General features: G+C 46.4%; 1 protein-coding gene across 11 annotated transcripts in view; it reads right to left on the bottom strand.

Annotated features, from left to right (window-relative positions):
• Window positions 1-19249, bottom strand: part of Nav2 (neuron navigator 2) — a 654216-nt gene that overhangs the window by 225730 nt on the left and 409237 nt on the right. For all 11 annotated transcript variants that reach the window (XM_031386765.1, XM_031386769.1, XM_031386759.1 and 8 more), the window contains one exon: window positions 13640-13692. In XM_031386765.1, coding sequence (XP_031242625.1) covers window positions 13640-13692 — 53 coding nt within the window. The remainder of the gene's footprint in view (window positions 1-13639; window positions 13693-19249) is intronic.

Here is a 19249-nt window from a genome sequence, read left to right as displayed (position 1 = left end):
CACGTACACACACACAGATACATACACACATACATACGCACATGCACACACACACACACACACACACACACCCCACACATAGAGACACATACACACACACACAGATACATACACAGATACATACACACATATACACACACACATACCCCCCCACACACACACACCCCGAAGGAAGGGCCTTTTGCTCTCCTTATATGGCCACTTTCTCAGGGAGGGCCCTCCTCCTCCTTCTCTCATCGTAGAGTCCAATCAAAGTGAACCCAGACGACCTTGCAGTACAGCTCAAGTTGAGGCTCTTTGGCTCTTGCCTTCAAATTCCTCCAGGAGAAGGTAACCCAGAGACGAGGTTTTGGTTGGGCTGTGCCACACAATCCAACTCTCTGTTGCTGTCACAATGTCACTACATCTACACCAACATGGGAAACCCTCTCACCTGAGAAATCCACTCAGGAGAGAATGTCAACTCACCTCAAGCATGTAGGTAATGGCAATCATCACTCTAAGAAAAGTGGGACGGTGGGCAGAGGATTTGAAATGGTCAGAGTTAGCATCCAGTAATCACAATCAGGGACTGTTTATTGTCGCTCTTCAATCTTTGGGCAAGGTACACAATCCTGCTATTGCCTCCCAGGGCGGGAGACAGACACTGAATGTGTGTCTCCTTTAACTGCAGTTATTAAGTAGCAGTGTTCTGTAAACCGTACATCTCTGTGCAAACACAGGGTACTCACAATCAAACAGCACGTGCTTCTCCAAGATGAGCACTGAGCACTCACTCCACCCAGTCATTTTCTCTGTGTTTTTAGCAATGTGACAAGGCAGCCAGGAGCGGCTCCATCCATCCAGGCCAAATACAACCTGAACCCTGAAAGGATACTTCAAGGGGAATGTAGCTTCCTTCTAGAAGGTTCTCACGTTCATTCACAGTATTTTAACCCTTCTGACTCAGAAACAATTTAAATCCCTGAAGAAAAACATTTATAAGCCTTTGTGATGGTTTAATGAGAAATGTTCTGCAGGAGGCTCATGCATTTGAACCCTTGGCTCCCAGTTAGGGTTGCTGTTTGGGGAGGTTGTGGTACCTTTAGGAGAGGGAGGCTTACTATAAGAAGTATGTCATTTGGGTGGACTTTGGGGTTCTATAGCTTAGCCCCATTTCCTGTTCTCTCTGCTTTTCCTGTGTGGGGATGAAATGTGATCTCTCTGCCAGGTGAGCCTCATGCCCTGTTGCCATTGCTTCTCCACCAATGGGGACTCTTACCTTTCTGGAACTACAAGGCGAACCAAACCCTCTCTTTCGATAGCTGCTCTAGGTCAGGCATCTTATCACAGCAAAAGAAAATAAACTTATACATATCAAAACTCCCAAATCGGGTTGGAGAGATGGCTCAGAGGTTAAGAGCACTATCTGCTATTCCAGAGGTCCTAAGTTCAATTCCCAGCAACCACATGATGGCTCACAACCATCTGTAATGAGATCTGTTGCTCTCTTCTGTCCTGCATGATACATGCAGGCAGAATGCTGTATATATAAATCAATCAATCTAAAAGAAAAAAAAAAAAACAACTCCCAAATCAAACGTTTCCCAAATAAGAATCTTTCAAACTACCACAGGGCCAGGCACAGGATTCCTTAAGATGATCAAAATACTTGCAAGAATATAATACTTTGGGAGAGCCAAAATGTCTGCTGGGAGAAAACAGGTAACAAAGAAATAGAAGAGGCTGGGCACAGGAGGACATGGAGAGCCAGCCTGGTAGCTCAGTAGCAGAACACTGGCCCAGCACTGTGCTGGAAAAAAACTAAAAGTAAGTAGAGATGGTGATAGTCCCAAGATCAGGCCATGCCTGCCCAGAGGGAGTAGCTGCTGCCCAGTTTTAGCCAGCTTTTGCCTTAAAGACCTAACTCCTTGTTACCTAACTGATTATCTTTCTGCCAAAGTAGAAAATCAACTTTTATCATTCTCACTTAACTGAGAACATCAGGAGGGTTTTGTTGTTCTTGTTGTTGGGTTGTTTAAAGTTCTGACCCCGCACTTGAGACTTGAGATTTCCACCATCTTCCACCACTGCTCAAGTGAGCACAGGGGCTCACAGTCCTTGTGCACAGACATGCGCGTGCGTGCGCACACACACACAGATTGCGTACCTTCAACTGCAAACAGGCATCCCTCACTAAGTTCTGTTCCATGGAGATATAAAAAGAAAATAAAAAACTTTAAAACCACACATACAAAAAGCTGTCCTTTGATGCTAGGCGAACATAAGAACTCCATGAGGACATGTGCGGGGAGGTGGGCCCAAGCATGAGGCCCAGATGGCTTTTATACAAACCACAATCCAAATGGTTATAAATCATCATCGGATTTCTCATTCTGCTCAGGAAGGTCTGAGGCTTGCTGCGTGCCCACCTAACTCCCGCACCATCACCCTGGTGCAAACCAAGTGTCTCAGCCTCTATGAGCACCAAGTTACCGATTACCCCTCCCAACACCTCAGGCCTGGCATAGGTGTGAGAGGAATCCCCTTTAGATTTCCACTGAGCATTTGCTAAGTACCAGGGATAAGACTTCTGTCTGCAAAGCCACTCATGTCTGGGGGAATACAGTATAACGAAAGAGATGAATACATTCTGTTTATATTGCAAAGCTTTGTTACTGTCATACAGCACAGGGGCCAGATGGATGGATCAGCAGGTAAAGGAGACTACTGCCAACCCTAGAACCCTGACCTGATTCCTGGAATCTACACAGTGAAAGGAAAGGACTACTTTCTGAAAGTTTGTCCTCTGAATCCATACATGCATCATGGTACACACACACACACACACACACACACACACACACACACACACAGAAACACACACACACACACCACAAAATAAATAAACATGAAGAAATAAGAAAAACAAATAGCATGTAAAATGTGGTGAAACCTCTTGCAAAATTTTGCTTAAATGTTATGCGAATTACAAGACAACCATGCATTAGGACCCTAGACTATATCCACAGAGCAAATGAAGGGTCCTAGAGACTAAGGGACTAGAACTGGTAGGAAATTCACTTCCATGAGAACATAGCACAGACAGGTACAGACCCCATCAGCTTAGAATATATAATGTTCTTAAAGACTATTCAAATGTGTCCTAAATGAATGCCAGAATAGGTGCTATGCTAAACTTCAGCAGACTTTTTGGAAATACTCTCAACTTAAAATATTTTGAACTCGTGATGAATAGATCCTGTACTTAAAAGCATATTTGAACAGGTACATCCCAAAGAATTTTTGTTTTCTTAAAAGATTTTTTGAGACAGTCTTGCTATTCCATGAGGCTTCAGACTCATGGCAATCCTCCTGCCTCAACCTCCTGAGGTCCTGGGATTACATGTATATGCCAGTATGCCCAGCTGAGGCTTTTCTCTTGACTCTAAGACAACATTGAGCAAGTGGGCTGTGAGACTGGCAGCTTGAGTATCTCATGGGAGTTTGGGAAGGATGCCAACTCTCCCACTCCTCCCAGACCCCTGGGGTTAAAAGATGCAGGGTCAGGCCTAGAATATTCTATTGAGCATGTTCACTGAAGTTTGAGAAACATTGCTTAAGAGGCTTTGTCAAACCCAAATAGTTTGCTACTTTGGTGTCTTCTTATATACCCTCATAACCATGATGTGAGCCAGGAGTGGTGGTACATCATGACCTGTGGGTTCCAGAACATCCTGGCTACAGGATGAGAACTTGTCTCAAAAACAAACAAACAAACAAACAAACAAAACCAAACAAAGACCAAAAACCCAATCCAACCGAACCAAACAAATAAAAACCCCCACTAAGCGAAACTGTAAAACTGTAAGAGAAGACAGAGCATGGGAGAATTCTTGGCCTGGAACAACTAGAAAAATCTTCAAGTACTTAAAAGTATGACAGTTATTGAACTCTGACACACAGCCTTGCCTTTGCCTCTGAGGAGCCTCCCAATGATCAGACAACTCTTAACAGTTTAACTCTTCCCTCTGAGAAACATGAGCTAAAACATGGTTAACCTGGCTAGCCCAATGCCAGGACCTAGCTGGAGAGATGAAAAACAGCCTACTTCTACGACGGCACTTTGGCATTATTTAATAGCACATAAAATATGATCAGTCTCTCATAACAATGGCTTATACATCATTGTCAATTACAAGACAAACATATATGAGTCAGGGAGCATGACCCATGCCTGGGTTTATATTTGCAGAAGAGCTGTAACTGTCAACTGCTGAGTAAGAGTCTGGGGTGCCTTGCTGCAGGGATTGGGAGGAGGAGACTGTACCAGAAATGGGCTGTGGCTGCTCTGTAGACCTCCTACCTGCACCTGCTTGGAGTGTGTAGGCAAGGAGCCCTCCTTCCTCGTGCATGCAAACAGTGGAGGCACCTCCCAGGAAAGTCAGCCCTACAGGGAAGAAACTGGCTAGCGGTGGCCAGTGTTATTAAACAACGCCAAAGGCCTGGGCAGAATTTCCCTTCTGATCTGGTAAGCCACTGTACTTGAATCCTAGAGTGTGTTAGTTCCCTGATGCTCCTATGAGCAATCGCCACAAGCTTAACAGCTCTGAACAACCATGAACGTACATGGTTCAGAAGTCCTATGTTGGCCCCAGAGAGCTAAATTCCTGCTGCTTCAGAGCCGTGTCCATTTGAGCAGCAGCTACAGCAGGACCTGTTTTCCTAGCACCCCTGCATTCCACGGCTCCTGGTCCCTTCCTCTGACTCCAAAGCTGGCAGGATAGTTCCCATCAGGCATTATTTCCTGCCCCTTAAAGGATTCTTGTGCCCACCCCAGGCCTGCCCAGATAACCATCCCAGGTTACAGTCCTTAGCTTGCAAAACAATACGTGCAGCAGCAATGGAGATCAGGATGCCACATAGATGCCTCACTTCACTGAGCACCTACTTTCTGACTTGAAAGTCATGAGAAAACTCCTTGTTGTACAAATCAACAGTCATGGGTGCCATGCAATGAGAATGCTCATCAGATGTACACTTGATTTGAGCCCCTTCCACTGACTCCTCTCTCCCCTCATTGTCTGCCTAGGGACAGCTTCCATTATCTTTTATAAGAGAAGCTTCCCCAGAGAGAACTGGGCTCTGCCCAGGCTTCATGTACCATTCCTGCCCATACTTGTCTTTCTCCACCCTGACTCTTTCTCACCCTGAGCCACTGCTTATGCCTCTCTGTAAGGGATGGCAGGACACTGTGATTTCTACCTCTCAGTGTCGCAGTCAGTTCTTCTCTTTAGATCACTGTCCATATACAGTGATATACTAATAAAGGGATTTGTGCTGGGCGGTGGTGGCACACACCTTTAGTCCCAGCACCTGGGAGGCAGAGGCAGGCGGATTTCTGAGTTTGAGGCTAGCCTGGTCTACAGAGTGAGTTCCAGGATAGCCAGGGCTATATAGAGAAACCCTGTCTGGAAAAACCAAAAAAAAAAAAAAAAAAAAAAAAAAAAAAAAAATGGGATTTGCTAGAGCCAGGTTTCTGGCATAAGAGCCTCCAGGTGTCACTCATCAGAGCTAGGCAGCCTCAGACACATTACTCAGCTGCTGTCTGCCTCAGTTTCCTTCATTATAAAATGGAACTAATCATGTCTGCCTCCATGATATACAAAGACCAAGTCAGTTAATACAAAGTGTCCACAATAGTCTTCAGCATACAGTGGGTACACGCTGGGTTTCCTGTACAATACTGTATGAAAACAGTTGAAGAATACTAGGAACAGCTCTGAGGAGGGAAGGAGGGATGGAGGGAGAGAAGGAGAGAGGGAAGGAGGGAAGGAGGGAGTAAGGGAGGAAGGGTGGAAGGGAGGGAAGGTGATGTTCTATCAAGACCCTCGGCCCTACAGAGCCCAGCATCCAGATTCTTCATTAAACTTAGTGGAATGAACAAAGTAGACATCCTTATCCCGAGAGCTGTCAGGAGACTGAAGTGAACCACAGCACCTGAAGCACTCAGAAGGTGGCTCATCTCAGAACCATGGCTTGTCATCCTTGTCATCTCGGTATTACTCTCTGGTAGCATCCAATGGGGATGCCTTGGCACACTTACTTAAAACATCAACAAAAGCCGGGCAGTGGTGGCACACGCCTTTAATCCCAGCACTTGGGAGGCAAAGGCAAGAGAATTTCTGAGTTCGAGGCCAGCCTGGTCTACAGAGTGAGTTCCAGGACATCCATCCAGGGCTATACAGAGAAACTCTATCTTGAAAAACAAACAAACAAAAATCAACAAAAGAACAGACTGAAAATGAGAGATGGGTCCTGACAAGTGGCATTTCCTATTCAGTTCTTCTTGGTCAATCCAGGGAGAATTGAGGCAAGGAAAGAAGTTTCTTTTTTTTTTTTTTAAAGATTTATTTTTTATTATAAATGAGTATAGGGGAGCTGTCTTCAGACACACCAGAAGAGGGCATCAGATTTCATTACGGGTGGTTGTGAGCCACCATGTGGTTGCTGGGATCTGAACTCATGACCTTCCGAAGAGCAGTCAGTGCTCTTGTCCACTGAGCCATCTCTCCAGCCCGGAAAGAAGTTTCTTAACATTGCTACATTTCCCTGAACTCCCACAAACAGCAAGAACATACATCAAGGAATAAGGCCTGGACTCACCTATCCTTCCCCGCACACCCTGTGGTATCCAGTAGCAGAGCTAATGGGGACAGTAAATGGATCCTGAAGGGCCTTCTAGCTATTCCTGAGAGTGAGACTAGGAATGGACAGCTACTAGTAGTTTTCAACAGATCTGAGTTCAGTCCCCAGCACCCAAGCCAGGTACCTCACAACTACCTGTGACTCTAGCTCTAGGGAATTTGACTCTTCTGGACTCCTTGGGCACCTGTTGTCACTCATGCACAGACCGAGACCCAGGCATATACACACATAAATAAAAAAGAACCTTAATAAAAATAAAATAAACCAGAGGCCTAAGGAAGAGAGGCAGAAATGAAGACCACTATCACCTTTAAACATATCAGTGAGACCCAACCAGGATGGTGGAATGGCCACTGGGTAGGAAGCCATGGGTGCTTCCTGCTGCTCTTGGTCCTGGTTTCCTATTTTACTATAAACTCCAAGTGGCCTCTGAGCTTCCCCTTATTCCTTCTTGGTTCTGTAACATTTGTGTGCCCTTAAGGCCATGTAAAAATAGACCCAGAAGCCTTGTGTAGAGGCAACCCAGCTGCCCAAGGATCTCAGACACTCCTAAGGCATGCTGCTGACTTGCTGGCAGCTGCTGTTAGGGTTCCCGCTCACCATGCCTTGTAATTTGATCTGGTTGCAGATGTCCCTCTCCTGGCCCAGGAGGCCCTGTGGAGAATGAGGCTGAGAGACCTGGCGCCCAGAGGCATCCCAACTAGGGGCCACCTGCCCCTAGCATGTGAGTTCTCAGTGATAGGTTACCTCAGGCCTTTCCCAGAAACATTCAGACCCCTCCCTTCATGCTAACTCCTAGCTAAGCCCCAGTGCTCCTGTCTCCGAGGTCAAAAAATGTGGAGAACAAGGACTGGTGAGGAGAAAGGCACTATTTTTTATGAGGTTTCTTTTCCACCACGTCAGCGAAGACCCCACCTCTTCCTCCTCCTAGGTGAATGACCTGTTCCTAAATCCTCAGTTTTCATATGCAAATGTAGATTTAGAAAAATCTTTCCACTGTCTTAAAGCAGTGGTGATCCCTAGCTTAATGGGATTTAACATCACCAAGGAAACAAGGGCATCTCTGTGTGGGAGCTTCCACATTGGCTTAAATGATGGAAGACTCACACTGATATGGGTGGTACCATGTCATGAGCTGGGGTCCCAGACTGAACAAAAAGGAGGTAGTGAGTTGAGTACCAGCATTCACCTCTCTCTGCTCCCTGATTTCAGGAACATGGCAGCCGCCTTGGGCTCCTGCCTCTATACCTTCCCCTCCATGATGGCCTGGACATTCAAATTGTAAGTCAGGTAAGTTCCCCTTCCTAGTTGCCTTTCTTCAGGTATTTGTCATCAAAATGAGAAAGGGGACTAATACAACAGTGTTGAGAACTGCATACAACTAAATGAGCTCCTGGCAGGTGGTACCAGGGAGGGTAAATCTGATGGTTGATCCATGAGGTTTTTTTTCTCTCTCATTTCCAGAGAAGGAAATGAAAGGCTGACACTAAGTGGATTATCAGGGTCACCCTGATAAGAAGGGACTGGTCCAGGAGTGACTGACGACAAGGCTGGACACTCTGCTGGATGCGTTTCTGTAACAACTTGTCTACTTTGACTGTCATCTGTAGATCTAACCATACTGAGTGGTAACCATGCCCAGCACACAGATCATCCTGTGGGAGCAATGCTTTGGAGCAGGTATGGTCCTGATCCAGGTGGTAACAGAACACAGTCCTCAGAGCTTCAGCAACATAATCTGGGACACAGCTGGTGACCTCAAGATGCATATACATTGCAACCTCAGGGATCAGAAGGAAAAGGAAGTCCTAACCCAGTCACAGAGTGGAGGAGAGTCAGACTTGGCACCAGCTGCCTTGGCCTGCTGCTGCCTTCCTCTTTCAGTTCTGTCACTGTGTCTCTCCAGGTACTGGCCAAAGGAAAGATTGGCCAGGGTAAGTCTGCCCTAAGCTGCCCACTCCTCCTGCAGCAGCAACTCAGCTCTTACCACTTATGAAGGGGGGCTCTACACATAACAGCGTGGTTGGCAGTTCTTCCCTTGGAAGTGTGCAGAGTCCTGCCATCCCCTCATCTGTACTTAAGTTCAGACCCTGACTTGAGAACCTGGATATTAGCATTTTCTACAGGGCAGGGTCAGGAGCAAGAGCATGCTCTGAGAAGGGAGAAGGGTGTTGGGTTAGCCTGAGATTTCTAGAGCTCTAAAGGACACTGGGCCAACCGCTGAGAACAACAATCTGCTAACCTATATGCAAAATTTTGGGTCTGGGTCATTACCACTTGAGGAGGAGAGAATTGGCAGTTTTCCTCCAATTTCCCAAGTGTTCTCCATCCTTAAAGACATGAACCACTAAATGATGGCATCAGCATCAGTGTCATCACCATGGAAACCATCAAGGAGACAAGGGGAAGGAGGGAACAAGCTCCCCTGTAGGCTTTGAAGAGTGAACTAAGGGTGTTTACCCAACACTAACAGCACCTGCAGCAAGCACTGTCCACCTTAGTGTATTTGCCATCTTAATTATTATCAACTATTGTAGTGAGAATTCTGCTTTCTTAAAAAAAAAAAAAACAGAAATACTGTGGGAATATGTTTTTGTTTTAATCCCAGGTGTGGGATATGGAGCTGCTTCAGATTGTTCACAGCAGGAGACTATGATTTGCCTCATGCTCTAGCAGGGATGTGGGTTTGCCAGCTGCAGATAGCTTCTGTGAGTACGTGATGATTGGAATGCTGGGAAGTTTTCAGAGGCTATATAAATGTTAGGGCCCCATAGAAGGGGCTGGTTGGCGAGTTGTTGGTTGGCTACTGTTGGTTGCGGTTTGTCAAGTCATCATCATAGAGTTCAAAAAGATGAAAAGAAGAAATTAGATATTCTGATGGCAATGATCAAACTTGCTCCAAAGAATTTGACATCCCTAATCAGTAGGAAGTAGTCTAAAGATATGGTTGCCCCCTTTCCCCTCTATCCTTTTTTTCTCTTCTACCTAGTGTTAGGGTGAAAGGGTGGAAGAAGAGGGGCAGAGAAAGGTGGAAGAAAGAAGAACCCACAAAATAGCCAAAAATTAAGCTACAAACTATCATAATTTTCATTGCCTAATTAGTTCACACACACACATACACACACAAAATTTATGTGAGTTATAATGATTCCCACTTCAAAGGACAGGAAATTCAAGGCTTCAAAGATTAAACAATTAGTTCCAGGCCTTATAACTGAAGCAAGGCGTTGAACCTCCTGGCTTGCAACCCAGGCAGCCCTTGGTCTAGATATTCCAAGGGAAAAGAAAAGAAGATTCCCAGAGACGCACAGAGAGGCCAGTAGGTCGCTGGAATGGAGACTAGGCTGGAGGGAATAGCAGGTTTAAGTCCCCTCTCGAAAAAGGCCCAGCTCTATGCCTCCCCTAAGGGACGGTAGAAAGCCAAGTTGCTTAAAATAATGATTGAAAGAAAAAACCACTGCCTGCCACTGGCTAGTCCAAAGCTCTGCAGGGAACAAAGCCCCTGAAATCTCATGGGGCATCGAGTTCTAGGCGAGAAGGAGTGACCCAGTGGCCGCTCAGCACCCTCTGGCTAGGATCCAAGCAATGTTTTCCCTTCCAAACTAACACTTAATTCTGCTGAACAAATCATTTGAAAACAGAAGAGATGCCCCCTTGGTTGCCATGGCAACATCACACAGACAAAATATCTCTACCAGCTTTGATGCACACACAAACTTACTAAAGGGTCAATGGGATGTGTTTGGTAGGAGGATAGGAGGTGGGGGTGGGGTGGAGAATATTTCTAGAGTTCTGTGTCCAAGGATTTGGCTCTAAACGATTCAAAGTTAGACTGAAATAGGCTAATACACTTCATAAGAACAAGCTGAAGTCAGGCTTGCTCTTGGATACATAAAGCCCTCATTTTATCAACACTGTCCAAGTTTGTTTTCTGAAAGCTGAACGCTAAGGATCACGGATGCTGGAAATTGAGCATGAGGCTAGAGTCTTGGGGATCTTACTGAACAACCTGCCCCTTAGGCTTCTTTCTACCTGCAAAGGGCAGTGCCACGCCAACCACAGCCATTCAGAAGGACCAAATATCCCAGCACAGAAGGGCTTAGAACCAAATACCATCCAGGTACATGTTGATGCTGACAGGACAAATCAACAATTCCTTCCAGCTGGGTAGGGTTTGCCGCTCCTAGACTCCATGACTGAATGGCCGTCAAAGCTGACAGCCTCGGATCTTTTCCTTCAGAAAGTTTTACTCTGGGACTGACCCCAGAAGCAGCAATCTAAGGGGTAGAAAAAGAAGGAGGCTTACCCTAGGTCTAAGCAGTCCTCCGTGTCTATGAGTTCTGCCATACCTTGGGCTCTTCCAAGCCACGCCTTTCGCCATGGGAACGAAAGGGCAAGGGCAGACACTTGAGGGCAGCCAGAAGAGGCCTCAGCTGCAGCCTTCCAGGATCGGTGCCTCAGAAATGACCTCCTGGGGAAGGATGGGCTCTAGAGTCCTAGCGTTCTGTTCTCTGGTCTCCTGCCCACACACCTGACATTCCTGCGAGGAGAGACCACCTTGCTGCTTGCTATTCACCTGGCCTACAGGGCTCGGCACCAGGAGACATTCTGTGAGTGTTTGCTGACTGACAGGCCACTAGGATGCAATGTCATGTCTCCTATGCCCCATGGCACTGCCCCCTGGAATCCCAGCCTATTTCCAGTGCCAGTTCTTACTTCTCCGTGCCTTAAAAAAGAGAGTGGGACTCAAAGTGGGATCCGGTGTGGTTAGAGAAGAAACTAGAGCTCCTGGCCAGCCTGTGGGCAGAGCACTGGAAGGGGAGGAAAAGGTGCCCTGCTCTCCAGGCTTGTTCCTCCTGTGAAGCTCACTGACCCCCTGCTTGGAACAGTTGCTTTTTCTTCAGTTGCATTACTACAGGCTCCCGGTAGATATCCCTAGTCCATATTTTGGGAGAATCACTCACCTTCCCGGTAGAATATCTTTTGCAAGGTCTCCCCTCACTGTGTGTCATCTTCCCTTTACCAGAACGATGCTCTCCTTCAAACAACAGCAAAGGGTCATCACTGATCACCCTAACTAGAGCCCAACAGGGAGATTAATTTACTAGGAAGCTAGAGATGCTGTCTGGTACGCTCTCAGATAGCACTCTGGCAGGAGTACAGACACTTTCACTCCGTGAATGTTTACAGGCACTTACAAGCACGCACGTGTGTATATGGACACACATTCGACATGAGCTGGTAGAACTGCCACATGCTCTTGTCACTAACTTACGGTACTGTAAAGGACAATATCCCTGGTGTACACGTCGCCACCCTCTCTTCCTCTCCAACAGAATAGAATGGCTATCGTAGACATTCCTCATCTCCCTAGGCTCACATTATCTTTGCTGAACCCTTCACTGCTGGGTTTGCTTAAGACTGTCTGCCTCCCCACCCCAGACTGGGACCAATTATCACAGGCAATTACAGGATTTTATACTGCTGTTCTAAAAAAAAAAAAAACCCACACTGCCCTCCTCCTCGGTACTAACATAGCTGAGCTGTGGGGAAGCCACAGGATTGCTTTGCTCTGGTGATAGTATTTATAACAAACACATTTGAGGATAAAAATAAATAGGCCCAGAAGAGTCTGACGTGGTAGCATTTCACAAGCTTGAGGGTAGACTTTAATGACAATGAGCAGCATCTTCCACAAACAGTGCAGGACATACATTTGAACCAAATAAAAGGCTGCCTACCTTCAAATGTCAGCTCTACACGCATGACACCAGTCTAGGACGAATGCACTGATATCTGTCCTAGAGAGAAGGAAGGAACACCTCTCTTTCACACGAAGGTTGCCTCGTGCATGTAAAATGTTTGCACTGAAATTAAGTCCTCTATCGTCCAAACTTTTTTCAATTATTAATACACTAGACAGCTGCAGAAGCACTAGTAAAAATAGCAGCCAACCCTCCCCAAGAGTCAGAGCCGTTCTCAAGAGTCCTGGCTGGGGATTTGCCTACATAAGGAATGGTTGGTCTATGGAGCCAACAAAAAGCGCAAAGCCTCTAGGGTGGCTCACCAAAGAGGACGTTCCTTCTGAATGTAAAGTGGAGAATGAGACTTTGACACGCACACACAAATGCACACATGCGTGCACGCACACACACAGATGTATACACACGTGCACACTTCTTGCGTATTTTAAAAAGTTGTCTATAAAGGCCATCTCTATCCAGCTCTTCAGGACACAAACAAGGCAGAGCATTAAAGAGTTCAAGAAATAAATGTCAGGTACTCTGGAATCCACAGCCTCTGTCAAACGGTGGGGAGGTGGGTGGGGATGGAAAAATATTTTGTTCCCTTCTTTAGATTTCTGAAGCAAATCCATGTCCAGGTATTCAGACATCCTACCTGACTCTGACAACAGGTACTGTCTGAGTGAAGCACTAAGAATTCCCACAACACAGACCCCCATTCTCCCAGCATCATGACTGACATGTACTCACGGACTTGGCAACATGAGGAAAGAAAAGACTTAAAGATTAATTTTTGTATTTTAAAAGCTTAAATACATCACACCCTCCAGGATATCACTCGTCATGGTTGCTGAGCAGAGTTCAGAAGCCACTGTCCATTTTCCACTTAACCACTGCAGTGCCAATGTCATGTCCTTCTTCCCTTTACAGGCTAGAATGCATGTTCCACCTGAGCCTCTGCACCCCACACAGGCAGAAATGATCACAGATCGTTCAGCTATAGAGGGTCCATGTTCTAAATGACTTCTTTTAATATAAAGAATGCCCACAAATGTGTCAGAAGCAGAAAGCACAGCTACTTGGGGACGGCTGTTGGGGAATTAACCCCATGGAGCAGCTTCTGGGGTGAGTGATTTTCAAGCTGCTCAGGTCTTTCAGAGACCATCACCTGCTAACCTTACACAAATACTACCCACAGACCCACTTACCATTTGCGACCTGTTCTTTGGACAGCCATTGATGTCTTCAATCTTGTCATTTGCTGTAAAAGGAGATACAAAGTTAGCAAAACAAATAGCAGAAAGACAGTTTCAGGACTGATTGCCAGACATGAGTCCAGCCAAGTCCTAAGTCCCACACTGGGGTCTGTCCGAACAAGGCTGTGTGTGAAATGCCGAGCCGCATCTAGCAAGCTTCGGGACTTACTCATCGAGCTCCCATCCTCCAGGGACAGCTGGGGCAAGGTCATCATCACTTCAAGCAGAGACAACTGCACTGACAATCATTTTGCCTTGACGGGACATGGTGGCAGTGTCTGACCTGGGGAACAGTGAGCTGTGGTTGCACGGCAGGCTACAGACACAAATCTCACTGCAGCCTCTCCACAAAGATGGGGGGCTTCTGAGAGGATTGGCCTACTTCTCACTCAGCAGGTGGGGACAGAAGCCAATGAAAGCTGCTCAAAGCAGCTGTAACCATAAGTGCTTGTGTCTCCTTGGGTGCCCTGACTTCATGTAGTGGAGGCAAATATGGAGATGGAGAGTCAGACCCCAAAACACCTTGACTAGGACCAGATCAGGGTACACACATACTTCAAGTGGCACCTTGCTAGGGGAAAAGTAAAAGAAAGAGGGGTGCACTGAATGAACAAGAATCACATACTAATGAGGAGGGAAGATCCATCTTCCTATGGTGAATGCAATTTACCATAAAGAAGCAGGAATTCCTGCTTCTTTACATACAATACATACATACATACAGAAAATACAAGCGGGGGTATTTGTGGAGAGAGGACCAGTAGAAGCAGCAGGAGAAAGCTATGAATGCTGCCTGTTTGCATCAGCTCTAGAGTTCCTCAGCTATATTACTCAACCTCCCTAGGCCACAGATCCCTCCTCTATAAAGGAAGCTGACCTCACCTTTTTCAAGAGAAGCAATGATATTGCGATGCCAAGGATACTGGTAAAATGTCACAGTGCCTGGTACACAGTAGGTATTTTGTGTATCATTTGCTATGATAGAGTTAGTCTTGATGATATAGTCGTGATCTTGATGACTCCATGTGGGGTAGACTCAGAAACTCGGGGTAGAGTCCCATATTAAGGAATAAGCCCCTATTCTTGGTCCCTAAGCTCCCTGTATTACTGGAGGGGAACGTACGCAGGGGTCTCTGCTCTCCTTTATGCTGGCCTGACCTGATCCTACTGACTTCACGTGGAACATCCCCTGTTCTTGTCTCCCCAACCCAGGCTTTGAGAGCCTGGCAGACATGCCAAGGCTACATCTCACATTGTCCCAGAGCTCAAAACTGTCTGCAAAATCTAATTCCTCCACTATTCCCTCAGATTTTTCATCAAACTAATATGACTAAAGTGGCTATAACTTACACAGAGACAGAAGACATTAATAACCATCTAAAAAGAATAACGGCCCCAGAGTACCCAGGCCTTTGAGGACATCAGAATGCTAGCCCTCCATCAGCTCAGATTACACTGATGTTTTCTTGAGAGAGGCTCTCAGAGATGGAGAGCAAGCTAGGGGCCCCCGAGCCAGCTTGGTTAACACAGATCTGCTTGATTCGTGAATGCCAAAATGATTAGCTGTGCAGGGTAGTGACCCACCGGGGGACTCTCCATCTTCAGAGATGAAGTTGAGGATTTTTCAACCCTGCTTAATGTCAGGATACAGAGAAAGGAGTTTTTGAAAGCCTTGAGACCAAATGAATACCAAGAACAGGAGATTAACAGTCCCCAGTTGTCTGGGGATGTAACTCAGCCATAGAGGACTTGCCTAGCCTGTACAAGGCCCTGGTTCAATCACAAGTAGAGGAAGGGAGAGAGGGAAGGACGGCTCAATGAGCAGAATGACATTTGTTCTTTAGTTCACAAGAAAATACAAGTATCCAGAATAGATTGCTGTCACATAAACCCCATAAAAACAGAGATTTCCACCTGCCTCGTTTCCTAACATGAGCCCAGAGTTAGGGCCATGCCTAGCATAGTAGTCATTCAATAAATATTTCTCAAATGGAATGAAGAAACGAGTATTCAGAACATCTCAAGGAAACCAGGCTTTGCTGCCGGTCTTGAGGCAGCTGTCCGTTTTGCTAGTAAATACAGATGGACACACTGACGACAGGAAAATAACTGAATACCCTCAACAGATGGCAGTCCTTCACACATGGCGAATTATGGCAAGCTCTGAGGCTGGCCATGGACTCTCATATGTTAGAGTCAGTGTGTGGTCCTGGAGAATTGGCAGCAGAGGTCTCTCCACTGCATGTCTACAGCAGCCCGAAGGTGAATCACTGTCCGGGTAGATGCACCTGATCCGGGTCCACAGCACTGGGCTCTGATCGGGGCCCATGTTGCTGGCTCCTCATCACAGAGCAGGATGGGGAGCTGGGATGCTAAAGAGTCACTTGGGGAGTGTGAAGGATCCTGTCAGGTGGAAATGGAAGTCTCTGATCTGATGACTCCTCTAATTCTCCCTGGCAGTTTGTCACATAAATGCACTCATGGCATCTGTGATTTCAAACATCACAGCTCCTATGGCCTAATACTGCCACTCAGAATGGTAAAAATCAACCCATAGGGTGTAGCCTACTTAGCAGTACTCAGAAAGTCTACACAGAGATGCAAGTCAAACGGCTAATCCAAACTCAAATTCTTAAAAGAGCAAGGTTAAGTCTTGGAACATCTAGTTTCTATTTTTATATAATTTAAGTACTTCTTTATTTAAATCCCCAAATCTTTCTATGGCTGTCATAAATACTCAGCAGTGATTCTGTTGGGCCTTTAGAGTCAAACACATTAACTTAGAGTAGGGGGTCTCTGGTTAGAGCCACCAGTCAGATAATCAAAGAAGCGTACATTTGTCCACCGAGTGCTCAGCCACGATTAGACTAGCACCTCTAAGAACCTGTGATAAATCATCTATCCTAGGGTGTTCAAGACATTCTTAACCTCACTAATGTAGTAAGTTATCTTCACACAAGGTGACAAGTTATTTATTGGAAGGTGTCAACATGCACCTTTAGTAATGACAGTGACATCAAACTCTGTGCCTTTCTATACCCCTTCAAAGCACACAGTACACTTTAACAGCTCGTGGACTTATGTCCTTAACATCCCTGGCTACTGACAGTCCAGGCAATATGAAAGGAGTCACGTGGCCTGCACAGAGCCACAGAGAAGCAAACCATTGACAGAAGGGATACCGTCCTTTACATTGTCTTCAACTTCCAGGATAGAGGGAACAGAGGAAACCCAGAGTGAGCAGTCTGGAGGAGACAGCCATGTCAAGGACTCCAATGCCAGGGGGAAGGGAGGGGAAGGAAGGGGAGGAGAAGGGAAGGAAGGGGAGAGGAGGGGAGGGAGGAGAGAGGAGGGGAAGGAAGTTACTCCTCCTGTGGGGGAGTAGCATAGCAATGCCTTACCCAAGTGAGGGTGAAGAGGGATAGGAAAGCTTCCCTAGTGTGTCTGAGTATGATTGTCTATGAATGATCGGTGTGATTCTCTGGGATATTTACAGCCTGAGATTGCTCACATACAGAGACTGTCTATCCAAGCTAGCTAACTCCTCCCCCTGTGCTATACCCAATAAACAGGCTGAGGTTTGGAGTTAGCAGTGGGAGTAGCTGTCTTCCATCAGTGTGCAAACCCCCAGCCAGGCGGCTTCCCTCTGCGAGTCTGTCCTTTCTTCATCCCTCCATACCCTTAGTCAGGGTTCCAGGACTGAAGCCATTTGGGACAAGGTACTGGGACATGGGGCATCCGAGACAGGGGTGAGAAATGAGAGCCTTTGAGCTCTTCCTGTTTCCAGGGGAAGGTTCTCACGTCACTCCCACTAACTCTTCATCCCTGTCTTTCCCCAGTCTTTTGTTTTGTCTCCCCCTCTTCTCTCACCTCCGCTCTTTCTGGTGTCACCCTAGAGGAAACAGAAGGAGGCCACACACCTTTTTCTTTTGACTCACTCAGATCTGGCCAATCCCAGTACTTGGGCTTGGCATGTGATAAACAGATGACATGGGACTCAAGATGCTCATACCAGCAAGGGTCTAAACACAGAAACCAAGCCCTTTGCTATCAAAACATCAACAGCAGCACTTTCCACCTGCTGTGTAGAAGGCAATCTGGGGAAGCAGGGGTCATACACAGCCCAGTGTTCAGAGTGGGGTGTGGAGGGGGGTGCCTGGGGCAGGCTGAGTAACATGGGGAGAAAGTTACTTTCCCAGTTTGGATACAAGCTGGTTCTCAGGCTGATACTCAACATGCCTTCTGCTGTACCCAGGGTTGCTGCCTGTTGCTACCCTATGGACCCTGTGTCTCCACCCTCAGCTTTTCCTCACGGGCTCTTCTGTAGACCAAGCTGGCCTGGAACTTGGAGATCTGCCTGTCTCTGCCTCCTGAATGCTGGAATTAAAGGCCTGCACCACCATCACTTGACACCCCTGCTGCTTCTTGCCACCCCTCACCCCGTATAAACTGAGGTCCATTTTCTCTTTCCCTCCTCCTGGCCTTGTAGTCTCTACATAGGAACACCACACACACACACACACACACACACACACACACACACACACACACACATACACACACACACACACAGATTTAATGAATCTTACTTTATGTTATTATTTCTGACAGAGTCTTGCTACATTGCTTAGGTGGTCTTGAGCTTCTGGGCTCAGTCAGTCTCCACACTCTAGCCTACCAAGTAGCTGGAACTCTACAAGAGTCCTCACACACCTGGCTTGAATCATGTTAGAGTAAGCAATGCAGATCATATCCTGAGCCCCTTGCACTTCGATATGGATTTTCTAAAAGACACGGATATCATCTTCCATGGTATAATTATAAAACTCAGAACATTTAGTGTTGAGACAATGCCAGTACTCCAATTTTGTCAACTAACTCAAAAATGTCTGAGAGAGCATTTTATCCCCACTCAGAGGCTGCAGGCAGAGACCACACAGCCCATTTCTTGTTGTGCCTCCTCAGCCTTCTCCATCCTGGCATTGTTTCTCCCTTTGTCTTTCAAGGTGCTGATGCTTTTGGGAAACACAGGCCAGTTTTGTTTCAATTAATTTTTTTTTTTTAACAGAATGCTCCACAGTTTGGGTTTGTCTGTGATTTCTCGTGATTAGTTTCATGAGCTTCATCCCAAACTAATACATAACTGAAGTAAGGTCATGTTCTTCCCAGTATACCATCTCAGAAGGCCAGGGCTTCCATCTGCTCCTTACCAGAACTGGGATTTGGACCATGAGGCGATGATATGGGCTGGTAACCTCCCCAGCCCCATAGCCACTAGGGCTCATCTTGCATGCATCCTGTTTGCATGCTCCATACAAGATAAAAGGTGCTATGGACCAGAGAGATGCTAGCCCTGCCCTCCCCAAGCCTTCTCTAGATACAGTTCTCAGTGTAGACCCCACCAGGAAGATTCAGCAGTGTTTAGCAGCAGCAGCAGCAGCAGCAGCAGCAGCAGCAGCTTTCTTGTGTATAGCCCAGCACCCTCTTCACCACTGTGTTTATTTGTAAATTTTCTACTTATTACCAGTATAGTCCATATTTTATTCCATCGTTATAATCTTC

Source organism: Mastomys coucha, unplaced genomic scaffold (assembly GCF_008632895.1).
Source record: "Mastomys coucha isolate ucsf_1 unplaced genomic scaffold, UCSF_Mcou_1 pScaffold21, whole genome shotgun sequence".
In the NCBI taxonomy this organism is placed as follows: Eukaryota; Metazoa; Chordata; class Mammalia; order Rodentia; family Muridae; genus Mastomys; species Mastomys coucha.
The sequence above is the reverse complement of the archived record's forward strand: the minus strand, read 5'-3'. Positions and strand labels throughout refer to the sequence as shown.